At 39.4% G+C, this 21,452-nt stretch overlaps 1 protein-coding gene across 1 annotated transcript in view; it reads right to left on the bottom strand.

Annotated features, from left to right (window-relative positions):
- Positions 1 to 21,452, bottom strand: part of SEC63 (SEC63 homolog (S. cerevisiae)) — a gene marked incomplete at its 5' end in the record, with an annotated part of 37,047 nt that overhangs the window by 9,235 nt on the left and 6,360 nt on the right. Inside the window, 10 exons of the mRNA XM_010003860.1 lie at positions 2,291 to 2,373; positions 4,217 to 4,364; positions 5,890 to 6,044; positions 10,074 to 10,166; positions 11,273 to 11,405; positions 14,067 to 14,161; positions 14,755 to 14,863; positions 17,094 to 17,144; positions 17,894 to 17,952; positions 19,984 to 20,045. Of these exons, the coding sequence (XP_010002162.1) occupies positions 2,291 to 2,373; positions 4,217 to 4,364; positions 5,890 to 6,044; positions 10,074 to 10,166; positions 11,273 to 11,405; positions 14,067 to 14,161; positions 14,755 to 14,863; positions 17,094 to 17,144; positions 17,894 to 17,952; positions 19,984 to 20,045 (988 nt within the window). The remainder of the gene's footprint in view (positions 1 to 2,290; positions 2,374 to 4,216; positions 4,365 to 5,889; positions 6,045 to 10,073; positions 10,167 to 11,272; positions 11,406 to 14,066; positions 14,162 to 14,754; positions 14,864 to 17,093; positions 17,145 to 17,893; positions 17,953 to 19,983; positions 20,046 to 21,452) is intronic.

Here is a 21,452-nt window from a genome sequence, read left to right as displayed (position 1 = left end):
AGATGTGAAAAACAATTAATTTCTCTTCTGTAACAAAAGAGCACATTACTATTTTAGATTTGAACTCAAACTAAAGCACCTTAACCAGGTCTGCAGGTTGTGGCAAATTCTTTTATCAGTGACAAACACAACAGGAGATTAACATCAAAATTAAACACTATTTTCAACATTCCAGGATTTCTCTACCACTAGCATAATAAAGAAATTTAGTAACAACATGCCATCTTGTTCCAAGGAATCTACTTGTTTTATAAAGCATAGAAATCCTGTATCACAAAAGCAAGTAGTAGTAAAATACAAAGTCTGCTCCAGTTGCCAAAGCATTAGAAACTTCAACAGCTGCACTGCTGCTAAGGGACACAGGAAAATACACCAGAAAAAACACAGCTGAAATCAGAAATCTGACACATTAAGACAAAACACAATGTTAGTATCATGCAGGCTACAATATCCCTATGCAAATGGGATTTTTTTAATACATTTTTTCTTCAAAACATACTATGTGTCATTTAGAAACAATTCAGTCATTAAGGAGCTGTCTTACCAGATACATTATATTGCAAAGATGAGATATCACTACCAAAAGGCATCATATAAAAGGCAAGCTCTAGTTTTTAGGTGATGTATCTCAATGCCAGATCACCTAGTGAGTTCATTTAGAAAATGTGATAAATGAGTTTTCTATCTGCTTCAAACGTGTAAATTAACTTTCAAGTACATTTCAATATGCTCAAAATTGTCAGTTTCCTTCATGTTTAAGATCTAGCACATGGACAGGATGCTTTTCCTTTATACCTGCTACTTCCTCAGTTATCACTGAGGTGATGCATTCTGAAATTCCACAGATTAAACACATGTACTTACATACAGACAGCTTTCTGCTGAATGGCTTCAGCCACAGAATCACAGAATGATTGTTTGGGTTGGAAGGGACCTTCAAGACCACCCAGTCCCAACCCCCTGCATGGGCAGGGACACCTCCCACCAGCCCAGGTTGCTCCAAGCTCCATCCAACCTGCCCTTCAACACTGCCAGGGATGGGGCAGCCACAGCTTCCCTGGCCAACCTGGGCCAGGCTCTCACCACCCTCACACTCCACAATTCCCTCCTCATGTCTCACCTCAATCTCCCTCCTCCAGTTTTCATCCATTCCCCCTTGTCCTCCCCCTCCCTGCCCTTGTCCCAAGCCCCTCCCCAGCTTTCCTGGAGCCCCTTCAGGCACTGGAAGGTGCTCTAAGGTCTCCCTGGAGCCTTCTCTTCTCCAGGCTGAACACCCCAACTCTCCCAGCCTGTCTCCAGAGCAGAGCTGCTCTAGCCCAAGGATCATCTTGGTGGCCTCCTCTGGACTCTCTCCAACAGTTTCATGTCCCTCCTGTGCTGGGGGCTCCAGAGCTGCACACAGTTCTCCAGGTGGGTCTCATCAGCGCAGAGTAGAGGGGCAGAATCTCCTCCCTGGCCCTGCTGCTCACACTGCTTTAGATGCAGCCCAGGACACAGGTGGTTTCTGGGCTCCAGCACACATCCAATGTGTGCTTGTTCCTCAGCTGTAATACTCATGGTTGTGTGCCTTACCTTAGAGGAATGATTCAGACTTTGCTTACTTAGACAATTACCTGAATACCACAGATGCAAAATTTGACACTGCGGCTTTTGTCATGTAAAAGTTTGATCAGTTTCTGTGCATTTTTTTGTTCAAAGAAAGTTATTACTACGTGTTAAGGTAACAGATAAACCCAAGTCAGAAATCTAACTGCTAGGGTGTAGTACTGCCTTAGGTTATGCCACACTCTTACCAGTTCAGCAGTCCAGTTTCTCCATATGGCACTGCTGTACCTTCTTTACATGAAGTTATGTCTATCCTGCTGCACTGAGTGTCTTTCATAAAAGTGTCTAAAACTCCCCAATGATACATAACATTATGAACCCACATACAGTGAAATCAAACACTGTCCTAAGGACTTAAGTGAGTATTTTATTCTAGTTCAAGAACTAAGTTTCTGAATGTCTCTTTTCCTGTTATTTACTAACCTCAGGGAGTATCACTTGCCATATTCTTTTACTGTTCCCTAGGCAACTGCAACGGGTCAGACTGAACTTTGGGTTTATTCCAGGAAAACTTTCTCATTCAGAAACAAAAACATAAGGGAGGATTAAGAGCACGAGTTCTCCATTTCAAATCTTAGTGTTACAGTTATATTTACAAAACACTATGTTAGCTTGCAAAGAAATATGCCTGGCATTACCATATACTTGCAGTTAGCCTGAATGAAAAAGTAGTCTTAATACTTACTGCCATGGTCTGTCTTGTTAGGGTGACCAGAACAGTGACAAGAGAACCTACTGTAATATTGTTGCTATCTTCATCATCCAAAACTAGTGTAAAAAGAAAAGGAAAACATCTATTAAATTTCTTTCAAGCCCTTTTTTCCATTAAACTTTGCTTTTGCCATGTCTAAATATAAGCATACAAATGTCAGAACTTTAAAAGAAAAAATCATTTCTAAATGTTATTTAATAGGTCTCTAACAACATCAAATAAAGTATGTCAGGGTGAAGGCTGGTAATTCAGCAAACTATAAAACAGCAACATTAAGTTTGAAATTTTAATTGCATGAAAGTTAGAAAATTCAAAGTTATAGCTGCTGTGGGAACCATCACTCTGTAATATGGTGCAGTATATACATAAGCATAAAACTTCAGAAACATGAAATACCACCCATGACCAAAGGGATCCTGTTACATTTGTTCTGGGAATCATAACTTTGATTTTCCTGACTTTCATGATTAACAACTCAATTTCAATGCCACATTAACAATAGGGGGAAAAAAAAAAAAAAGTTTAATGCACTAAATATGAGGTAAGGAAAAAAAAAAGAACAGTAATGATTATTTTAACTAAAACATCCAACATTAAACCCACAGGAAAACCACTGAGGAGTTTCTATCTCCAACCTATGAACTGGAGAATGCCCCAGATTGGGGAGGAATGGAGTTATATACCAGTGTAGAAGTTTTCTTTACTTTTTTCCATCCCCTTGAGAAAGAAGTTTTACTATTCACTAGTTTTATACATATATTTTTATATAATGGCAGGACTGAACTAAACAGAAAAGCAGACAGACTGGTTTGGGTTGGAGGGGACCCCAAAGATCATCTAGTTCCAACCCCCTGCATGGGCAGGGACACCTCCCACCAGACCAGGTTGCTCAGAGTCCCATCCAACCTGCCCTTCAACACTGCCAGGGATGGGGCATCTGCATTGCTTAATTCTCCATTCCACACCTGAATTGTTATACCTTGTGTAACAAAAGAACCCTGAGCAGAAAAGGATTGCCTGCCAAAATACTGGAAGGTATTCCAAGACTGCATTTTAAGCAGATTAACAGGACTGTGCACAATCCTCTGCTACAGTGAGATGAAGTCTGTTTGTTTTGAAAAAGAACACAGATAAACAACATTTAGAAGTACCAAAATGAACTGACATTTGCTTCCAGTATGGTTATTTCCATTCACATTTGCTTCTCACAAAGAACCACCCATAAACTAACAAATTAAGCTACCCCAAACATATCACATCTTTAATTTGATAATTGCAGCCACAGTAATAATATAAATTAAAAACAAGTCTTAGATGGCAGAACCAATTCACTTCCCACTGAAAGGCTGCATGACAGGAACTAATGTACCTCATCCTCAGAGTGGAAAAGCACTGTGCAGTCGCTGAAATAGCACAAAGGGTAGCTAAACAGAGAGAGCACAAATTCTGCCAGATATAAAAATTATCCAGGGATTGTCACAAAGGAACCCATGAATATTTAGTCATCAGTGTCTCCAACTCAAAAGTCTCACAAAGGACTCTCAATGCTGCAGCAAGCAGAGCATAAATTCTGGAATAAGCACAACTTTTTAAGATAGCTAATAAAAGTGGTATTTCCACCAGAATTCCACATGGCTGGTGATATATTAAATCAACAGATGAAATATCAGATAGGCTCCTGTAAGAGAAACTATTGGGAACCTGTGAAATGTGTCCATGGGTTTTATCTCCTCCGACCATAAATCTCACCTAGAAGAGCCCGCCACTCAAGGAGAGAACATCATTTCCAAGCCACATAAATAACTGGGAGTTGTGTCTCAGTCTCCTCCAAAACCTCACTGCCAACAGACCAGAGGTCAGAAAAGCAACATACACAGAAGAAAAGGACCTCCCACTCACCCTGGGGCTTTATATCCATGGTGACATAGGGGAAGCTGCCAAGGACGGCCATAACTTCATCGTATTTCTTATCTTCTAGGAAGTGCAGCAAATTGCGACGATCAGGACCTTTCAAACTCACCAAATCCTGAATACTTTTGATTTTATACTGCATTAAAAGGGGAAAAAAAAAAAATATATAAAAGTCAGTCATGTGGTAGGAAAGAAAACAGTCGACAAACTCTTGATAATACATCACTTGTGTCCCTACATTACTAATACAAACACCATTTGATTTGTTGTGTGTTTAAAAAGCATCATTTAGGAAACGAGCAAACCTATGTTTTGAGAAAAAACAAAACAAAGAGGATGCATTCAGACCTGCTTTGAACATTGGTGTGTTCCTTGGTATGTCAACCCCTTGGAAACTGGACAGCTTTCTTATAAAACTATTGTTTCAACTAGCTTTTTTAGAAAGCTGAGCCAAGAAATCTTATTAATCAAGTTCTTTAGTCTGATAGAGCATTTCAGTGTTTTAAGATTTATGTTAGCAGGATCAACTAAGTGTAAGTTACTTTTTTTTTTTCCATCATGAACTGCAAACAAACAGAAAACTACTCCTTTTCATATCTGCAGAGCAGAGGGAAAAGGATAAAAATACACACAGATTTGTCTGAAGGCTTCATTACCTCACCACTATACGTGTATGTATTTTATTAAGAACAACTTCATGCATCCAGGTTGACTGATCATATCTCCAGTCTAGGAGACTATTTTTGAAGATCTCAATGCATGGGCAAACAAGCCTAATTAATTAGTCTCTTCCCTCTTTCAGGGGAGGGACAGGTGGGATTATGAGGTATCCAAAGTATTAATTCTTGTACTTACACTGCACGTGTCAAAAAATACACCTAAAAATGGGTACATTTTTTTGTCTCCTCCCTGTATTTTAGGGCTGGATTATGAAAAGTGATGGTACCTCTAGGAGAATGATTCTTTTATTTTATACCAAGGAAAAGGCTACTTGACTATTTGATGAACAAGAATCTTCAAAAGGGTTTTAAAAATGCAACACTTAAGAAATCTTCACAAGGACACTGAAGCACTTAAACATCACCTAGGACTGTTGGTTACAGCTAAACAATTCAATTGTCCTGAAATTCTACAAATACCAACACTTGCCCAACTACAATCATATAGCAATAGCTTTTTGTTTTTTCAAAGCCCCTCTTTCATATATAAATGATTACAAAATCTTAAATACTTCTCAGGTTAACTGACATTTTTTTAACTCATTCATTCCTCTGTGCTACCTTCCAAGTGTATTTTCTGTCAAACTAGATTAAGAATTATGTAAAGCCAAACAAGGAAAAAAAAAACCACCTGTATTCTGGAAAAATCTTATATTTAATAGGACATAATACTTTGTAATAAGAAGGAAACTGTTCCTTCTGTTTGTGAGGCCAACACAGGCCAATCTTTTGTTCTCTTTTACACTTGTAGGATCTCTGATCCTAATTCCTACCTCCTAAGATGGGCTTTATAGAAACAGATCCAGGAACATTGTATGGAATTCCTGGAAAGATTCATGTATTTTTATTCTCTTTAGAATTCAGGACCTTATAGGCAAATAGGTAAAAGAAGCAACAGAATATGTTTCAAGATGTTGTCAAGTAGAATTCAGAGTTTGATACCTTTTTATGATTGGAGACCCTCCTAAGATTGTCCTCTTCAATGTGAGGCAGCTGCAGGAGGGGAGACTTGAACTGCTGAAGCCCCTGGACAGTCATCTGGGAAAGCTTCATGCAATTTTCCAAAGATCCCAAAGATGGAGCACGGAACTCCCTTTCTTGGGGAGAATGAAACAGATGGCAGAATCTTTAATATTTTTTTGTCTTCTTACAGTTTTACAGTGTTTACTGCTGTTCCAGACTGCAGAAAACCTTGCTTTCAGGCAAGCCAAAAAAAGAGGCATCTTAAAATGTCCAGCATAATTAACCAGGCAACTTTTCTGTCAGCAGACATTTTCTTCCTTCTATTTAGGCTATCACAGCTGAACAGTAAGAAAGGGAAAGACTTCCATCTAACACTCTCTCAGGGAACAACAGCACAAGGTATCTATGCAATTATTATAGACAAAACCACCACTTCAGTATAAAAAGAAAAAAGCAACGTGTTTTAAATTTGTATAACATGTTCAGCCCTACTTTGTAAACCTATCATTAAATACTTTTTATCAGTAGACATAAAGCTTTAAGAACACAATGCATTATTTATAAGATTTTCATCTTGAGACATGTAATAGGCTGATACCTTTATGTTCATGCCAGAGAAAAAGAAGTATATTTGAAGCTAAGCAGAGCAGATGTTAGAAGGCAACAAGAATAGCTGTGAAAAATATCAAAGGCTTGGCTTACTGAATTAAACCTAAAGGTGAAGAGGGGTGTCTGAGCAAATAACTATTTGATTTTTCCTTTAGAAATTTCCTATAATTCCCTTACCATTTAAAAGTACAAGGAGAAAAACACTAGATGGAATTAAAATGGTTAAAAGACAGACAAGAAAAAAGTTTTAATCAGACCAGAGCAAAAAGAAAAAAGAAAATAATTTAATCATCATCATCATGTCTGGAAAGAAAACAAAAAAGGAAAGCAGAGAGGTTTCCACATATTGGTATTTAACTTTGCTAGACAGCCATCCACTCCTAAGCAAGACTTTTCCAAACCCTGTTTAGAAAACTCATTGTAAAATCCCCCTGGAGCTGCTGTGAGTCAACGTTTAGGTTTTTCCATATGTACTTTACTGTGAGCCAAGAGGAATTTCAGCTACTTAAATTTTTCTTTCCTGAACTCATTGGGGCATATGAAAGAACTGAAGGCAATTTTAAACATTTATTACAGAAAGCACTTGTAATTTGTGATGCCTGTCATTTTATTGAAGGATCAGCATGTCTGTTCTCTCTGTACTTTGGAACCTTTCCTGAGAAAAAAAAAACAATCCACCTTTGATTACCTTGACTGTTTGCAGGGATGTTTTGAATATAAATAAATAAGGAGGAACAGAAACATCTGTGTGTGTACAGCCACAAATACATGTATACAAATGTGTGTATTTGGTATGGATATCTGGTAAGTGGCTGGTGTCAGTATATTTGGGACACAACAACAGGGGCTCAGGGGCAATTTTCAGGAGGATGATGCCCACCCTGCCAGGGCTGTAGGATCCAGTTTATCACACCATCAAGGCAAGGACAGAAGTGGATAAAGGCAGGTTTCCTGACACCTGGGTGAGGAGTGGAACCTGCTGGAACCTGCACCTGACCAAAAAGCTACCCAAGCCAAAACTGCTCAATATTTCAGTGCCAACAGCCATGCCTGTTGATACAAGGCAAGTTTAAGTGCATTTTTTAACACCTTACAGATTAAATATGAAAAAGTAATAAATCTGACCAAAAAAAACCCCAACAAAACAGAAATTTGGTGTCTTCAGCATGTTGTTTTTCTCCATCCTTAACCTTAATCTTGCTGCAAATTTCTGAGCAGCTACTAGACCATGTTAAATGCACCTGAAAGATCCCTCAGACACCTCTGCTCCATGTTCCCCTCTCCCCTCAAGTGGCTTGTTTCTTCATTAATTACAGCAAGCTATAAATATAATGAGCTTTCCAATCAAACTATATAGCAGAACTTTTTTTTAACCCAGTATATTAATAAACACTGAAGACTATATGGAATGCAAAGAGGTAAATAACACCTGAAAGGAACTATCCAGCTAGAGATACTGGTAAGTAACACATTTATAACTCCTACCTTTAAAATAAAAAGTAATTGAAAGACTGATCTCCCAACTGAACAGCACAAAATTTACTTTTCATCTGACCTATCTTCCACCTCCCCCATCATTTTTTTTGGTTGTTGCTAAGGAAAGTCACAGGTTTCTTTAAATTTAAAAAAACCAAACAACCAACAATATAAAACAAGCTAATAAAAGTACCCTAAATATTTTCTGACAAACTGGCTTTTGCAGGAAATTAACCTAGAGCTTTGAGACCACAGAGCACTAGTCAGAGTAGAAATTCTTCTCTTTCTTAAAGCACTGACTTATCATCCATATGACAGTAGAAAAATATTTTCACAAGATTGGAGAATATTATTTTGGTCTCTGAAAATAACTCTGACTTTATATTGCCTGAGAATGGACTGTGAGGACAGAGCTTTTAACAACACCCAACTGCCTCCACCACAAAATGAATGCCACTACAGCACAGACAAGAAGGCTAGGGAAGAGCTGTTCACAAAAACATGGAACATCAGGACAAGGGGTGATGGTTTTAAGCTAGAAAAGGGCAGATTTAGGAAGAAGTTCTTTACACTGAGGGTGGTGAAGCACTAGAACAGGCTGCCCAGAGAGGTGGTGGAGGCCCCATCCCTGGAGACATTCAAGGTCAGGCTTGATGGGGCTCTGAGCAACTTGGTCTAGTGTGAGATGTCCCTGCTTATTGTAGGGGGTTGGACTAGAGGACCTTTAGAGGTCCCTTCCAACCCAAGACAGTCTATGACTCTGTATTTCAACAGCTTCTGTTTGTCAAAGTGCATGAGACAAGGTGACCTTTAACCTAAGATCATAAAGTCATTCAAAACACATTACATTAAACATCCCAAATTTCAATGCAAGTCACAGTTGCTTGTGAAGGAACAGTGCACACCTGGGTCACACCACAACCTCCACATTACTCTGCAGCTTCCAGCCTGAATTAAGAGCTGCACTTGGACTGGACAGCTGAACTGCTGCCTCACTTTTCTCAGGCATTTCCTAGAACACATGCCATGATTTTTCAGCAAGGTTGGCAGGGCAGCTACCTACTTCATGATACTTAAGGATGATCTCAAAGAAGCCATCAAGATAATTCAGACCTGCTGGTTAGTGACTGCCAGTTAATTGTCACGAAACACTGGATGCAAGGAAGGGATGCCACAGAGCAAAGCACATTTTCAGGGATGTAAAATAAAGTCTCTCAGACTGCAGAAATCAGGCAAGAGAGTAGAACAAGTTTTATCTCACAATTGTCATCTTTTCCACCAGGCTGGAAAAAGCTGAACAGTAACTAAAAACTGACTGAACTGATACATACACCACCTTAAGAGAAATCTGTCAGAGGTTTGAAGTATTTTTATTTTTAAAAATATCCAGATTTAAAAATATATATATATACACCAACATTTATGGAAGGGCTTATAAACAAGTTAAAAAGATGTCTCCATTTAAGCCCTTCAACAATATTTGAACTTTGTTATTTTACATTGCAAGCAACCATCTTCAAGCATAGTTGTTTTTTTAAAGTAAAAAAAATAAAAGAGCTTAAATATTACATTTCAATTAAATTGTCATTTCTATGGCAATTACAGCAAAGCCCCTGCAAGTTCAGAACAAAGCTACAAAGCAAGATAAACAGCAGAGGATCTTGAAATAGAGAAACATGAGCAACCTACAAAGAAATGATCCAAAAAAGCAAGTGACATAGGAGAGGAAGAACTTTAAAAAAGACAGATGAACACAAGGTTTAATTTATCTTATACTAAATGTTTTGCTACCAAAACCAGCCCAGATGTTTAAGAGCAGGTTTTCAAAAGGAGAAACCTTTAACTGCAAAAAGAAGCTGAGCAGACATACTCAACATGTCATAGGGCTTGGTGGCAGCATTTCAATTCTCAAAATTGAGAGCTCAAATAAAAATAAAGAAGTAGAATAAAAAGAACAAAAGCGCATTTAGGCATTTGTAAATATCACAGGTTAAGTTTCCCACAAGAACCAAAGACTTGACAAATGTTGCCATGAAGAACCACGTGTATTAGTTTTACTTATAAATTTCTTTGCTTACCTTCCCTGCTTCGAGCCATTATTATCAGTTGGCAGATCACATTAATCATTTCTTGAAGTAGTGCAGGACTCTTTTTCAGGATGAACTGCTGATCTGCAAGACACAAGTGGCTGCAATTATGCTGCACTGCTATTAGGAAAAAAAACAGTCAAGTGAACTGGACATCTAACAGCGTGGCCTTCATTTCTATCCATTCTTGTGTTATTGAAAATGTCACTTTATTCTCACTGGCACATCCACCTGTAACATTCCCCAACAAAACAGGGAAAAGCAACTAAGAGGGAGCACAAATTTTGTAAACCAGAGAAGCAGCTTCCACACCAAATGAAGAAGTACTTATTAGATCCATCTAAAAAAGCAACAGAATGGCACAGACAACTGGCCAGTTTTATTAAAATAGCATGAAATATTCAGGTCATCACAGGATTAAAAAAGGATTTTTGATTTTAACTGGAACATCAGTTTTGGGAAAACCATTTGTAAAGTACTACTTTTGGATACACATCTGTTTAGTTGTAAGCATGCACAGTAACTAAGTAGCAAGGAAGATGAGTGATTTTAGTGACTTAAACCTGATCACTTTTCTTCTGAAAGAAACTGGAAAATTTGAACCAAAGCTTCTTCACTGGTTTGTTGTGGGGTTTTATTCTTAATTTGCATTAAAATATAGAATATCTCAAGGTTGCTGGTCAGTCTAAGAAACCATCAGTTTCATGGTAGAAATTTAAGAATCAAAATTAGAAACATTTCAGTTTGTGTATTTACAAGCAACAAAAACTGAAGCTCATACATAACTGCTACTTCAAGTGCTAATCCTGCCATCCCTGCTTTAGTGGACTAAAAGAATCCAAAAATAATCATGCATGGAAATGTCTGAGAACAATACTAAGTTTATCTTGGATTTCTTTACCCTAAAAAGCAAATACACTTCACGTGTTTAACTTTTCATTCCATTACAAAGAGAAAAAAAATTATCAGTTACATTTGTAGCCAAAAAGCATTAAAAAGTAGGTTATCTGTATTACAGGGCTGTCCAGAGAAGGAGTAAATGCTAAGCAAATGTTTTCAAGAGTCATTAAAGTTGAAAAATTAAGTACACTGCATAGAGGTTATTGAGCAGAGATCCATGTAACTCCTTAGTGGACAAGAATTATAAATACTGCAGCATGCAATGGATTTATCTGGGGAGAAGCCACTACCTTCTTCAAGGACCTCAGGAACTTTCATCCTGGCAAGATGAGTCAACAGCAGAACTCTGGCTTTCAGGCTGTAAGGGCAGGTGAGTGGAGGCTCATTCTTCTTCAAGTTTATGCCACCAATTTCTCTGATTAGCTGAAATAAAAAACAGTTAATCCAATAGCTATTTTGGTGCTAAAGAGAAACAAATACAGGAAAAGGTTTCCAATCATAAAAGCAAGCCTTGAAGTAGCTTTCCCCTGGGAAGTTCTGTGGAGATGAACATTAGCCATTTGTATTGATAACCCAGCTCCAAAAAGTACCTTTAGATGCCTTGTTTCAATGTGGGAGGGAGAGGGGAAGTAAGGATTTGCTCACAATAAATTTGCCATGAATAGCATTGAGTACATTTTTATTGATAAATATTTTGAAAGTCCAATTTTGTTTTGACAGTTGACTAGATTCAACTATATTTCTAAGGTATTTACATTAAACTCAACAGGCACTAGCAACAGGGTCACCCTGAGACCTTTCACCCCTCTCAGATCTAGTAAAGCTGCTCAGAAGTTGTTTTGGGTATCTCAAGAAGGACAGTTATAAAGTCTGAACTCTCTGGTTGGCTGAAGATGAAGTGTTTTAACTTCAACATAAACAGCATCACCTTGAGCAAAATGTTGTGTTCTTTATTCAGGATGACCTCCCTTGATCCTGATTAGACCAAGATGTGCAGTTCAAACAGGTCTCTCCCACCTGAATTTGGAGACCCTGGATGGAGAGACTGCAAAGCTGAGTAACAGGAGCTCATCATTTATAAGAATCAATCCATGTCCCAGAAGCTTCACTTTTGAGGACAAAAAGTCACCCAAGGAGAGACTGAAGTTCCAAAATCTCCAGCCACAAAGGGAAGTTAGGATATCAACAGCCAGGATAAGCTGGCCTTTGAGTAATCTTTCCTGACACTTGAAAAAAGACCTTCTAACAAGAAGTTCCTTATGAGCACAACCTGGTATAACACTAGACCAAAACTGGTAAGAAAACTTTTGATTAAAAGTATCAAATCTGGATTTATGATAAAACAATGAAATAAAAAAGCAGGATACACTAACAAAAATTATCAGCAATACCCTCATATATCGATGCTTCAGAGACTCATACTGCCCTTTGCTCAGAGGAAAAAGGACACAGGTGACAGTGATTAGTGAAGCTTTAGAAATGGAACAAAATCCAAGAGTATTAAATGCAAGGTCATGCACTTGCACACTAACAAGGACTGTAGCTCAAAGATGGGAGCTTGTTAGCTGGCAAACAGGGGTATATAAGAGAAAAGCAGAAAATTCAGCAATCCCACACTAGTTGTATTAAACCACCCTGTGAAACAGTTGTGGAAAAGAAGATGGTGCAAGTTATTCCCTGCAGAGCTACAGGAATAGTAGTGCCACTGGCTAAGGCACTGCTAAGACCTACCATAGGATCTAGTAGTTCCCTGCTCATGGCAAGGGGGTTGGAACTTGATGATCCTCTAAGATCCCTTCCAACCTTAATGATTCTATGATAGTGCAGATAATTCTGAGCAGACAATTTAAAAAATAATATCATATTCAGAAATATATCAACTGGGAACAGGACCCCTTACAGCATTTAGCAGCATGAAGGACATGAGAAGCCTTCTGGGAAAGAGGGGATTAAAAGACAACAGCCCTCTTAGTTCAGCAAATTAAAAGACAAAAAGAGTACAAATGGGCTACTGCTTCTGTCTGTAAACACATTAAGGATACATACAGCAAGAATTGCTCAGACTCAAGAATAATGACAAAAACATGGGGATAAACTGATCACAAACAAGACTCCTAACCACTAGAACAGCAAGTTCTGGAACAGCTTCTCAGTAGGATGTGGTTAAAGAAGCTTGACTGCATTTTAAATACAGAATGATTAAATGTAAAGGGCTCACACAATCGCAGTGCTTGCAGCAGCACAGGAGAAGATCTGATCAGCAAGGTCATCTTTCCCAGTCATGTGCTCCCAAGCACAATGCCTGCTGAGAAACCTCACCTAACTACACTTCCAGCTCTTTCTCTTGAAGTCCACAAGATGAAAAAGAATTTGTAAAAGAGACAAAAGACAAGTTAAGAGGCATCTCCATCTATTTTCTTCATGTTTATGACTTGAAAATTAAGTTGTGTGCATGTAAAGCTTAAATCTGGAAGACTACTTCCCCTCATTTTGCCAACTCAAAACATTTCATTGGAGCATTCTGTATACTGTGCTCTTAAACCAGTCAGTTTCTGCTAAATAAGACTTCCTAAAACTCTGCTAGCAATCATTACTTGCCACAATTTGCATTACGGCACCTCTGTTGGGAAGACTTAATGGAAACGAAAATAAAAGGCAACCAGAGGGGAACTGAAATTAATGGAGAAATCTCTAATATTTAAAGAGAATTCAGACATTAACTACTAATTTCATTTCAGAATTAACATATTTCACCAGGTGTGTGTTAATGATCTAGAGAAACTTTATCAAATGGCAATCACCTCCTTATATGTATACTCAAAATTTATAAGGACTGACACACTAATTCCAGACTTAGTTCACTCCTCAAAAACATACTCAGTTTAAGCTAAGCACTGCCACCACTTAATGTTACCTTTCCTTTCAAAATTAAATCAAATCTAGTTTCTAATTCCTATTTCTGAAAAGACTCAATTACATCTCAACAAAATTAATGCCTCAAGAAGTTGAAGTCTCTTAGCTGGTCATCTCCCTCCTCTCATGAAGGGGTCAGTTATTCCCAAAACATCTCTAGATATGACTCACCTGTGGTATCTGAATGTTGTCTGCTGGTCTGCTTGTAGCATCTTTATTGTACTGAGGATCAAATTCTGATGCCCCTGCTAAAACCATGATCAGCCCTGCAGAGACAATTGGAGGCAGAGAGAGAAAATATCAGCAATATTCTATGACAACAAGTGATTTCTTCAGAACCCTTAGCCATAAAAACTTCATTCCCACCCTTCAGCAACTCAGGGTTACATTTTTAACCAGTCTGTAGGAGACACAAGGCAACCCTCAAAGCTGTGGTTCTGAGCAAGGTTCAGTATGATCATCTGCTGACAAGACATTTGGTGAAAGAGGAGACCAAGTTTGCAGTGAACTCCCTAAACTAAAGAAGTCTCATCTACTCTCCCAAGTTGCTCCAAGCCCCATCCAACCTGCCCTTCAACACTGCCAGGGATGGGGCAGCCACAGCTTCCCTGGGCAACCTGGGCCAGGCTCTCACCACCCTCACACTCCACAATTCCCTCCTCATGTCTCACCTCCATCTCCCCTCCTCCAGTTTTACAGAACACTTTTCACCTGCAACTAAATGAAGTTTTTTAAAACACCCTAAAAGAACCATAAACATTATTTTAAGATAACAAAGGCTCCTAAAGCAAAAGCATTTTAGCATCAGACGGAGAGTTCCAGGTGAACACAAGAACATTTCAAGATGCCTTTGACTCACGTTTCATGTCCATGTTCCGTGTTTTATAGACAAAATACGTGTAGATCTGAGTTGTCCGGATGAGAATCTGATCCCCGCTGTAACGTATCGATCGATACCACCAGGAACCCTGACATGTGGCAGAATAAAACCACATCAGCTACCATGAAGCACTGAAACAGCTCTCACAGAATCATAGAATGATTGTTTGTGTTGGAAGGCACCTTCAAGACCATCCTGTTCCAACCCCCTGCATGGGCAGGGACACTTCCCACCAGCCCAGGTGGCTCTAAGCCCCATCCAACCTGCCCTTCAACACTGCCAGGGATGGGGCAGCCACAGCTTCCCTGGGCAACCTGGGCCAGGCTCTCACCACCCTCACACTCCACAATTCCCTCCTCAGGTCTCACCTCAGTCTCCTCTCCTCCACTTTTCATCCATTCCCCCTTGTCCTCTCCCTCCCTGCCCTTGTCCCAAGCCCCTCCCCAGCTTTCCTGGAGCCCCTTCAGGCCCTGGAAGGTGCTCTAAGGTCTCCCTGGAGCCTTCTCTTCTCCAGGCTGAACACCCCAACTCTCCCAGCCTGTCTCCAGAGCAGAGCTGCTCCAGCACAAGGATTGTCTTCGTGGCTTCCTTTGGACTCTCTCCAACAGCTCCAGGTCTTTCTTATCTTGGCGGCTCCAGAGCTGCACACAGTTCTCCAGGTGGGGTTTCACCAAAGCAGAGCAGAGGGGACAATCCCCTCCCTGGCCCTGCTGCCCACACTGATGTTGATGCAGCCCAGGACATGGGTGGTTTCTGGGCTGCAAGTGCACATTGCCAGCTCATGTCGAGCTCTTCACTCACCAGTTCCCCCAGGTCCTCCTCCTCAAGGCTGCTCTCAATCCATTCTCCCCACAACCTGTATTTGTGCTCAGGATTGCCCCTACCCAGATGCAGGACCCTGCACTTGGCCTTGTTAAAACTTCATGAGGTTGCCATGAGCCCACCTATATTAAGGAAGCTGCTCCAACTGCTTTTGCAGATACAGGTTCTCTCTCTCACCTACTGTACAGAACAGTATTCAGGTCAGTAGAAGGAACTACATATCAGTGTTTTCTTCTTCTGTGTATCTGGATTCAAAGGGTGGAACCAGCCTCACTTTATTTTAGATGCCTACCTCAGATACAGGATGACTACAGTGTAGTTAACTTTGGCTTTTTTATTGTTACAGGAAAGAGAAACAGGCCCATTAAAGGCATGAATCATCTTGCATGTCTACTTCAGAATGAAAAGATAAAATAACTTGCTCCATAAAAATGACTATTCCTCTTCTCTGACTATAGAAGAAATTTACTGTGACAACTCTGAATGCAGAAATCTACCTGTGGTATAGGGGCAAGAAGAGGCAGATTATTCTTTTTCTCTGCTCAGGACATTCATAACAACAGGAAGTATGTTTACTTTCACTGGAGCTGTGACAAACCTGCTATAAACCACTAAAAGTACATGTACACAAAAAAGCATTCACAGACAGCAAATGAAACCCAAGAAGGAAAGATGGGAAAATTATGTAGAGATTGTACTCTGGATTTTAGGCTTATTCAATAATGTGTTGACATTTCACTTTCTACAGAAAGTCTTCAGTTATGCAGAAAGACTCTCAAAGAAAAGAATCTCCACACCCAGAGATGCAAGCAATTCCCAAGATCTCAGGACACTTCCTCAAATGAAAATCATCTTCTCAAGAACATGAAGGTTTCTGAGTGTCTATTTTCTGAGGCTTTCCTCATGTCATGCCCCAGATGTACAATCACTGGATAAGGAACATGGTTCAAAAGCAAGACTGTAAGGCAAGCTTGAGCCCTGGAATATCACTTAGCAATTGATTCCTCACACAAAGAAATCCCAAGGGCAGACATTTCATAGTGTACAGAAGATCAATAAAAACTGAAGCTATGAAAACCAAGGCAGCCAGGAGAAACCAAAGCAGTTCCACCTGCAGTAATCACTCCAGTGCCACCAGCCAGACATCTGAGTCCTGGCTCTACAGTAACAACACTGAATATACCTTTGAGTTCATCATATAACATTAATTTTATGTGATGAATGACAGAAGGTACAAGACAAATGCCATAACTCAGTCTCTAACTCTTGCTTTGTCTAATATTTTCCTGCAGCCCTCTCTCTACCATGGCACTGCATTTTTTTTTGGAAATTCTACAGCAGCTACATCTTTTCCATAATAAAACATCCACATGTATTAAAAAAGAAACACTCACTCTCTCCATGAAAGGCAAGAATGAGCAACTCTACTTATGTCTAAGACAGCTTAGTTTACAGCTTGGTTACAGAGGGTAGAATATTCATCAGATAATACTTACCACAACAACTGGAAGAATAACCATAAATGCTAACCCATACACAAGCAAAACCTAAAGAAAAATTAGGAAATACAGTACATGAGACATTTCAGTTACTCAACACCACTCCTGTGTAATCTTTATTCCAAAATGCAGTCAAGTAGTATTACCACAAGACTGCTACAGGTTAATGCAAGCTTATTGCATAATGCCTGTCATCATCTCTGAAGAACAACTTAAAAATAATGTAATCAGTTGGGAAGTGTTTAAATAAGGACTATCAGTTTAGCAGGGTCATCTTTTAAATCATCCATGCATTGTCTCAAGTGGGTTTCTTTAATAATTTAAGAGTTGGCAGGGAAAGGGTGATGCAGTGGACAGGGATGATTAGCACATCAAAAGAAATCAGGCAGGTAAGCCAAGTACCTTACAGCAACAACTGGAACAGAAAGAACACACAGACACTGTGTGATTACAGCTTTGCTAGTAAACCAAATGGAACTACAGAACCCCAGTAAACAAACAGTTCCATGTCCATTTCTTTGCAACAACAAACACTTTCTAGCAGGGGTGACCACAGTACAACCTCATTAACAGATCTGCAATTAAGTCCTTACAAGCCTATTAATACTTTACTCTCCCAAGGTTTTTACATTTAAGCTGCTCTAACATTTTTGACTCCTGAAATCTGCCTTTGGACCAAAGTCTTATTAGGACCAAAAACTGTGTTTTGACTAAAACATTCAGGTTTAAGCACAAACATTTTAAGGTGAACACCTGAAAGTTCATCTTAAAATCTTGACCAAAGAAAGCTGACTCACCAAAATGGAATTTTTCTGATCCACAATCCAAGCTGGCAAAGCTATACCAAAGCTTGTAGCTGTAGGATGAAAGAAAAGAAATTAACTGTAAAATATTAAATAACTGTTTTAAAGTCAAATTAACTCTAACAAAAAAAAAAATCCCAACAAAACCACTAAGCTACAAAAACATCCATCCTCATGTTTATCACTTCAATAAGCAAAAATTCCAACAAATTTAGCAAAATCAAAAACTAAATTAGAAACAGACTCAAGTATTCAATAAAACAAGACTTAAACACAACATCTAAACACCAAAGATTTTAGCTACACATATTGCAGTGAAATAGATATGCAAGATTTATTAATATATGAAAAAAGATAAATATTTCAAACATTGAAAGATTTATGAGCTTTGCCTTGCAGAGTTTTTCAGCAGTTTCAAAACATACAGTGCAGTAAATACATGAACTGCAAGAAAACTGTTTGAGCAAATTAATTCTATGGAAAATATTTTATTAGTTTGTCACTTTAGGGAAGTGATCTAAATGGTAAAAACAAAACCCTCTGCCACTTCAAGTTTCTGCATGATTGGTAAGAAACTTTTCAATTCAAAAGGACTTAGGCTGCAGAAAATAGAAGACTATTCTCTTAACAGCAACATCTACAGGACATAGATCTGAATTAGCATAAAACCATCCAGAGGGACCTTGACAGGCTTGAAAAGTGGGCTGGTGCAAACTGCATGAAGTTCAGACAGGCCAAGTGCAAGGTCCTGCACCTGGGTTGGGGCAATCACAAGCTCAGATGCAGGTTGGGTGGAGAACAGACTGAAAACAGTGTGGAGGAGAAGGACTTGGGGGTGATGGTGGATGAGAAGCTCAAGATGAGCTGGCACCATGCTCTGGCGAGACCCCACCTGGAGAACTGTGGCCAGTTGTGGTGCCTGAGTCCCTTCAGTTTGTTAAAGCAAATTGAGCCAACCACACAAGGACCTTCATGCGTTTATGTTCCCAGCTTTTGGCTGAGTTTTCTTTTGAAGTTACAGCTTCAGGCCCATTCAAGGACACTGCCATACTGCATGACTTGAAATCCCATGCCTTGGCAACACTAAAGTAGTAGCCCATGTCTGCAAAAAGCAGCTGAGCATCAGGTAATGTCCTAGGACAGCTATTTGTGCATATACCAGGCTAAAATTTACAGTTTTGCTGATATCGTGACAACCTTTCTGAAGCAAGATCTTGTTTGTATTTTGCAACAGGAGGAACAGAGACCTCCTCCTTGCCTGGTGAGGAAACAAAGTGAAGCTAGGAGGTGATTTATTACACTATAAAACACAGTAGTTAAAGAAACTGAACCATCAGAAATGCCTTTGTCAGACTATGATTTAGGTGGCATAGTTGTTTTTTTGAAGAGAAAGGAAAGACTGTTTCTTTGAAACACAGGTTCAGGGGCTGGGTTGTTTGTTCCCTTTTAAATTTAGTTTGAATCATTTACTGTAAAATGTTAATATTTCATAATCAGGATTATTTTCATGTGGCTACCTGCTCAAGAACAACCTACCTCAAGCTGAAGGTAGCATACAGCTACATTCTAACAAATAGAAGCCTCCAGCAAATAAAAGGCAGGTATGTGTCCAGTATTTATTTAAACACATGCATATCTTCACTTACACCCCTTTGAAGTGTGTTTCTGGCTAGTTGTTAATTTTTCAATATACATTTATAGTATCTGATCATAAATACTAATAAATGTTTAAAATTGACAGGTTTCTGATGAGCACTATTCTATATTTTGCTTATGCCTCCTTTTAATTATGTCAAGTCTCTCTCAATTCTTACTGAAGCTGACTAATTAAAAAAACCAAATCAAACAACCCCTCTGTTTTTTTCCCTAATAAGCCATTTGAGAAATGTGAAAGGAAATTCTTTCCTGCCTTTCCCTCCCAGCATCACCCCAGAGCCAGTTTCAAAAGCAAAGAACTGATTGGATGCATTGCTTCAAATCACTGGAGAAAGTTACTTTATAGAGTAACATCTGAGTGATTCTGAAATGATCAGAATCACTCAATGTACAGAAATTACAGGGCTTCTGTTATTCATAATTGTTACCTTGTGGTCCATCTGGATTACCAAACTCTTCCCAATTTTTTCGTGATTCTTCATCAGTTAAGCTGGTTTCAAAGAAGAGACATGAGGTTAATACAGAAGTAAAGACATTTCTCTGAATCATTTCACATAAAGTTTTAGATGTGGCATTTCTACTATTCTCCAGAGATGGTCTGATGAGCTGAACAGCTTCTGCTGTTGTTTGTATGAAATCTGGTATGACACAACACTGCTGGGTTCCTTCATGATACACAGGCAAATCCTTGTAGCACATGGACAGCAAAAAGAAATCAGACACCTAAGGGGCACCCTCATACAGGAGATGGAACAATCACATCTCCCTTTCATGAGGGTGACTGTGCACCCCTCAGCAAAGAGCACTTTCCAATGCCAGGTTACAAAACAGCCAATCTTGAAAGAAAACTAAGGTTGAAGGTGTTATCTTTTTTTTGGAAGGAAGGTTAACACGCAATATGAGTCAATACAGCAGAAGTTGTCCATATGGGCTTTTAATGCTCTCATTTTAGACTTTTAGCCTTTCATGGTGTGTGGTTTTCTACTTTTTTTAGATTTTGTTGGGTTTTTTTCCTGGAAATGCCTAGTTTCATCTTTAGGAAGAGAGAAAGAAATTAAGACACCACCTCCTGAATTTTACAATTCCTCTGCCTGTTCTGTAGTGACAGTTCCTTGGCAATAACAGACCATCCCAAACTGATTCCTGTTACTAGAAGGAAGAACACTGCTTCAGGAAACACCACCAGGCATGCACTCTACAGAAGATTGTCTCCCAGAAGAAACCCAGCAAACAATTCAGACATCCCCTGATGTCTCACATTGGCTAACAAACAGTCTCACTGCATAGGTAGCTTTTATAATCTTTCAAGACAGTATGACTAAGGAGCTTCACCCTCATTTACTTGAAGACATGCCCCTGCCACAGGCTCTGCACTGGTGGTTGAAGTATTAAACCAAGCATTTGAGTGCCAGGTCGCAAAGCAAAGAAGTGAGATGTTGCAGGAGTTCAGAAAGCAACACCAAAATGTCCTAGTGAAGAGACTTTGACCACGATGCAGGTGTGTTTAAGCAGAAAGTATGATTTCAAAACTGCTCAAGTGAGCATGGAGCCAGTTCTTCTTCAAACCTCCCCCAGACAGGACTCTCCAACAATCAGTGAGGTCAATCACCAACTTGCTAACTCCTCTGGTGATGTGACTGACCCAATAAACCCCTACAATGGAAGAAGGCTCAGAGGGGCAGGGCAAGGGTGATGGGCAGGAAGCTCTCACTGTGACCCACTGCAAAGAGGCTGACTCTATCCCAGCACAAAGGGGACCAGAGGTGGCCTTGGTTATAAACACTCATCAACAGTTAAGCAGATCAACTGGTGGTGTAAATGTTCCTTCCCCAGTACGTTAAAAAGTATGAATTTCTCCTCCAGTTGGCAAGACCAGCATGGTGGAAGGGCAAATCTG

Source organism: Chaetura pelagica, unplaced genomic scaffold (genome assembly GCF_000747805.2).
Source record: "Chaetura pelagica isolate M959 unplaced genomic scaffold, ChaPel_1.0 scaffold128, whole genome shotgun sequence".
Classification (NCBI taxonomy): domain Eukaryota; kingdom Metazoa; phylum Chordata; class Aves; order Apodiformes; family Apodidae; genus Chaetura; species Chaetura pelagica.
This window is presented reverse-complemented; position numbering and strand designations above follow the sequence as displayed.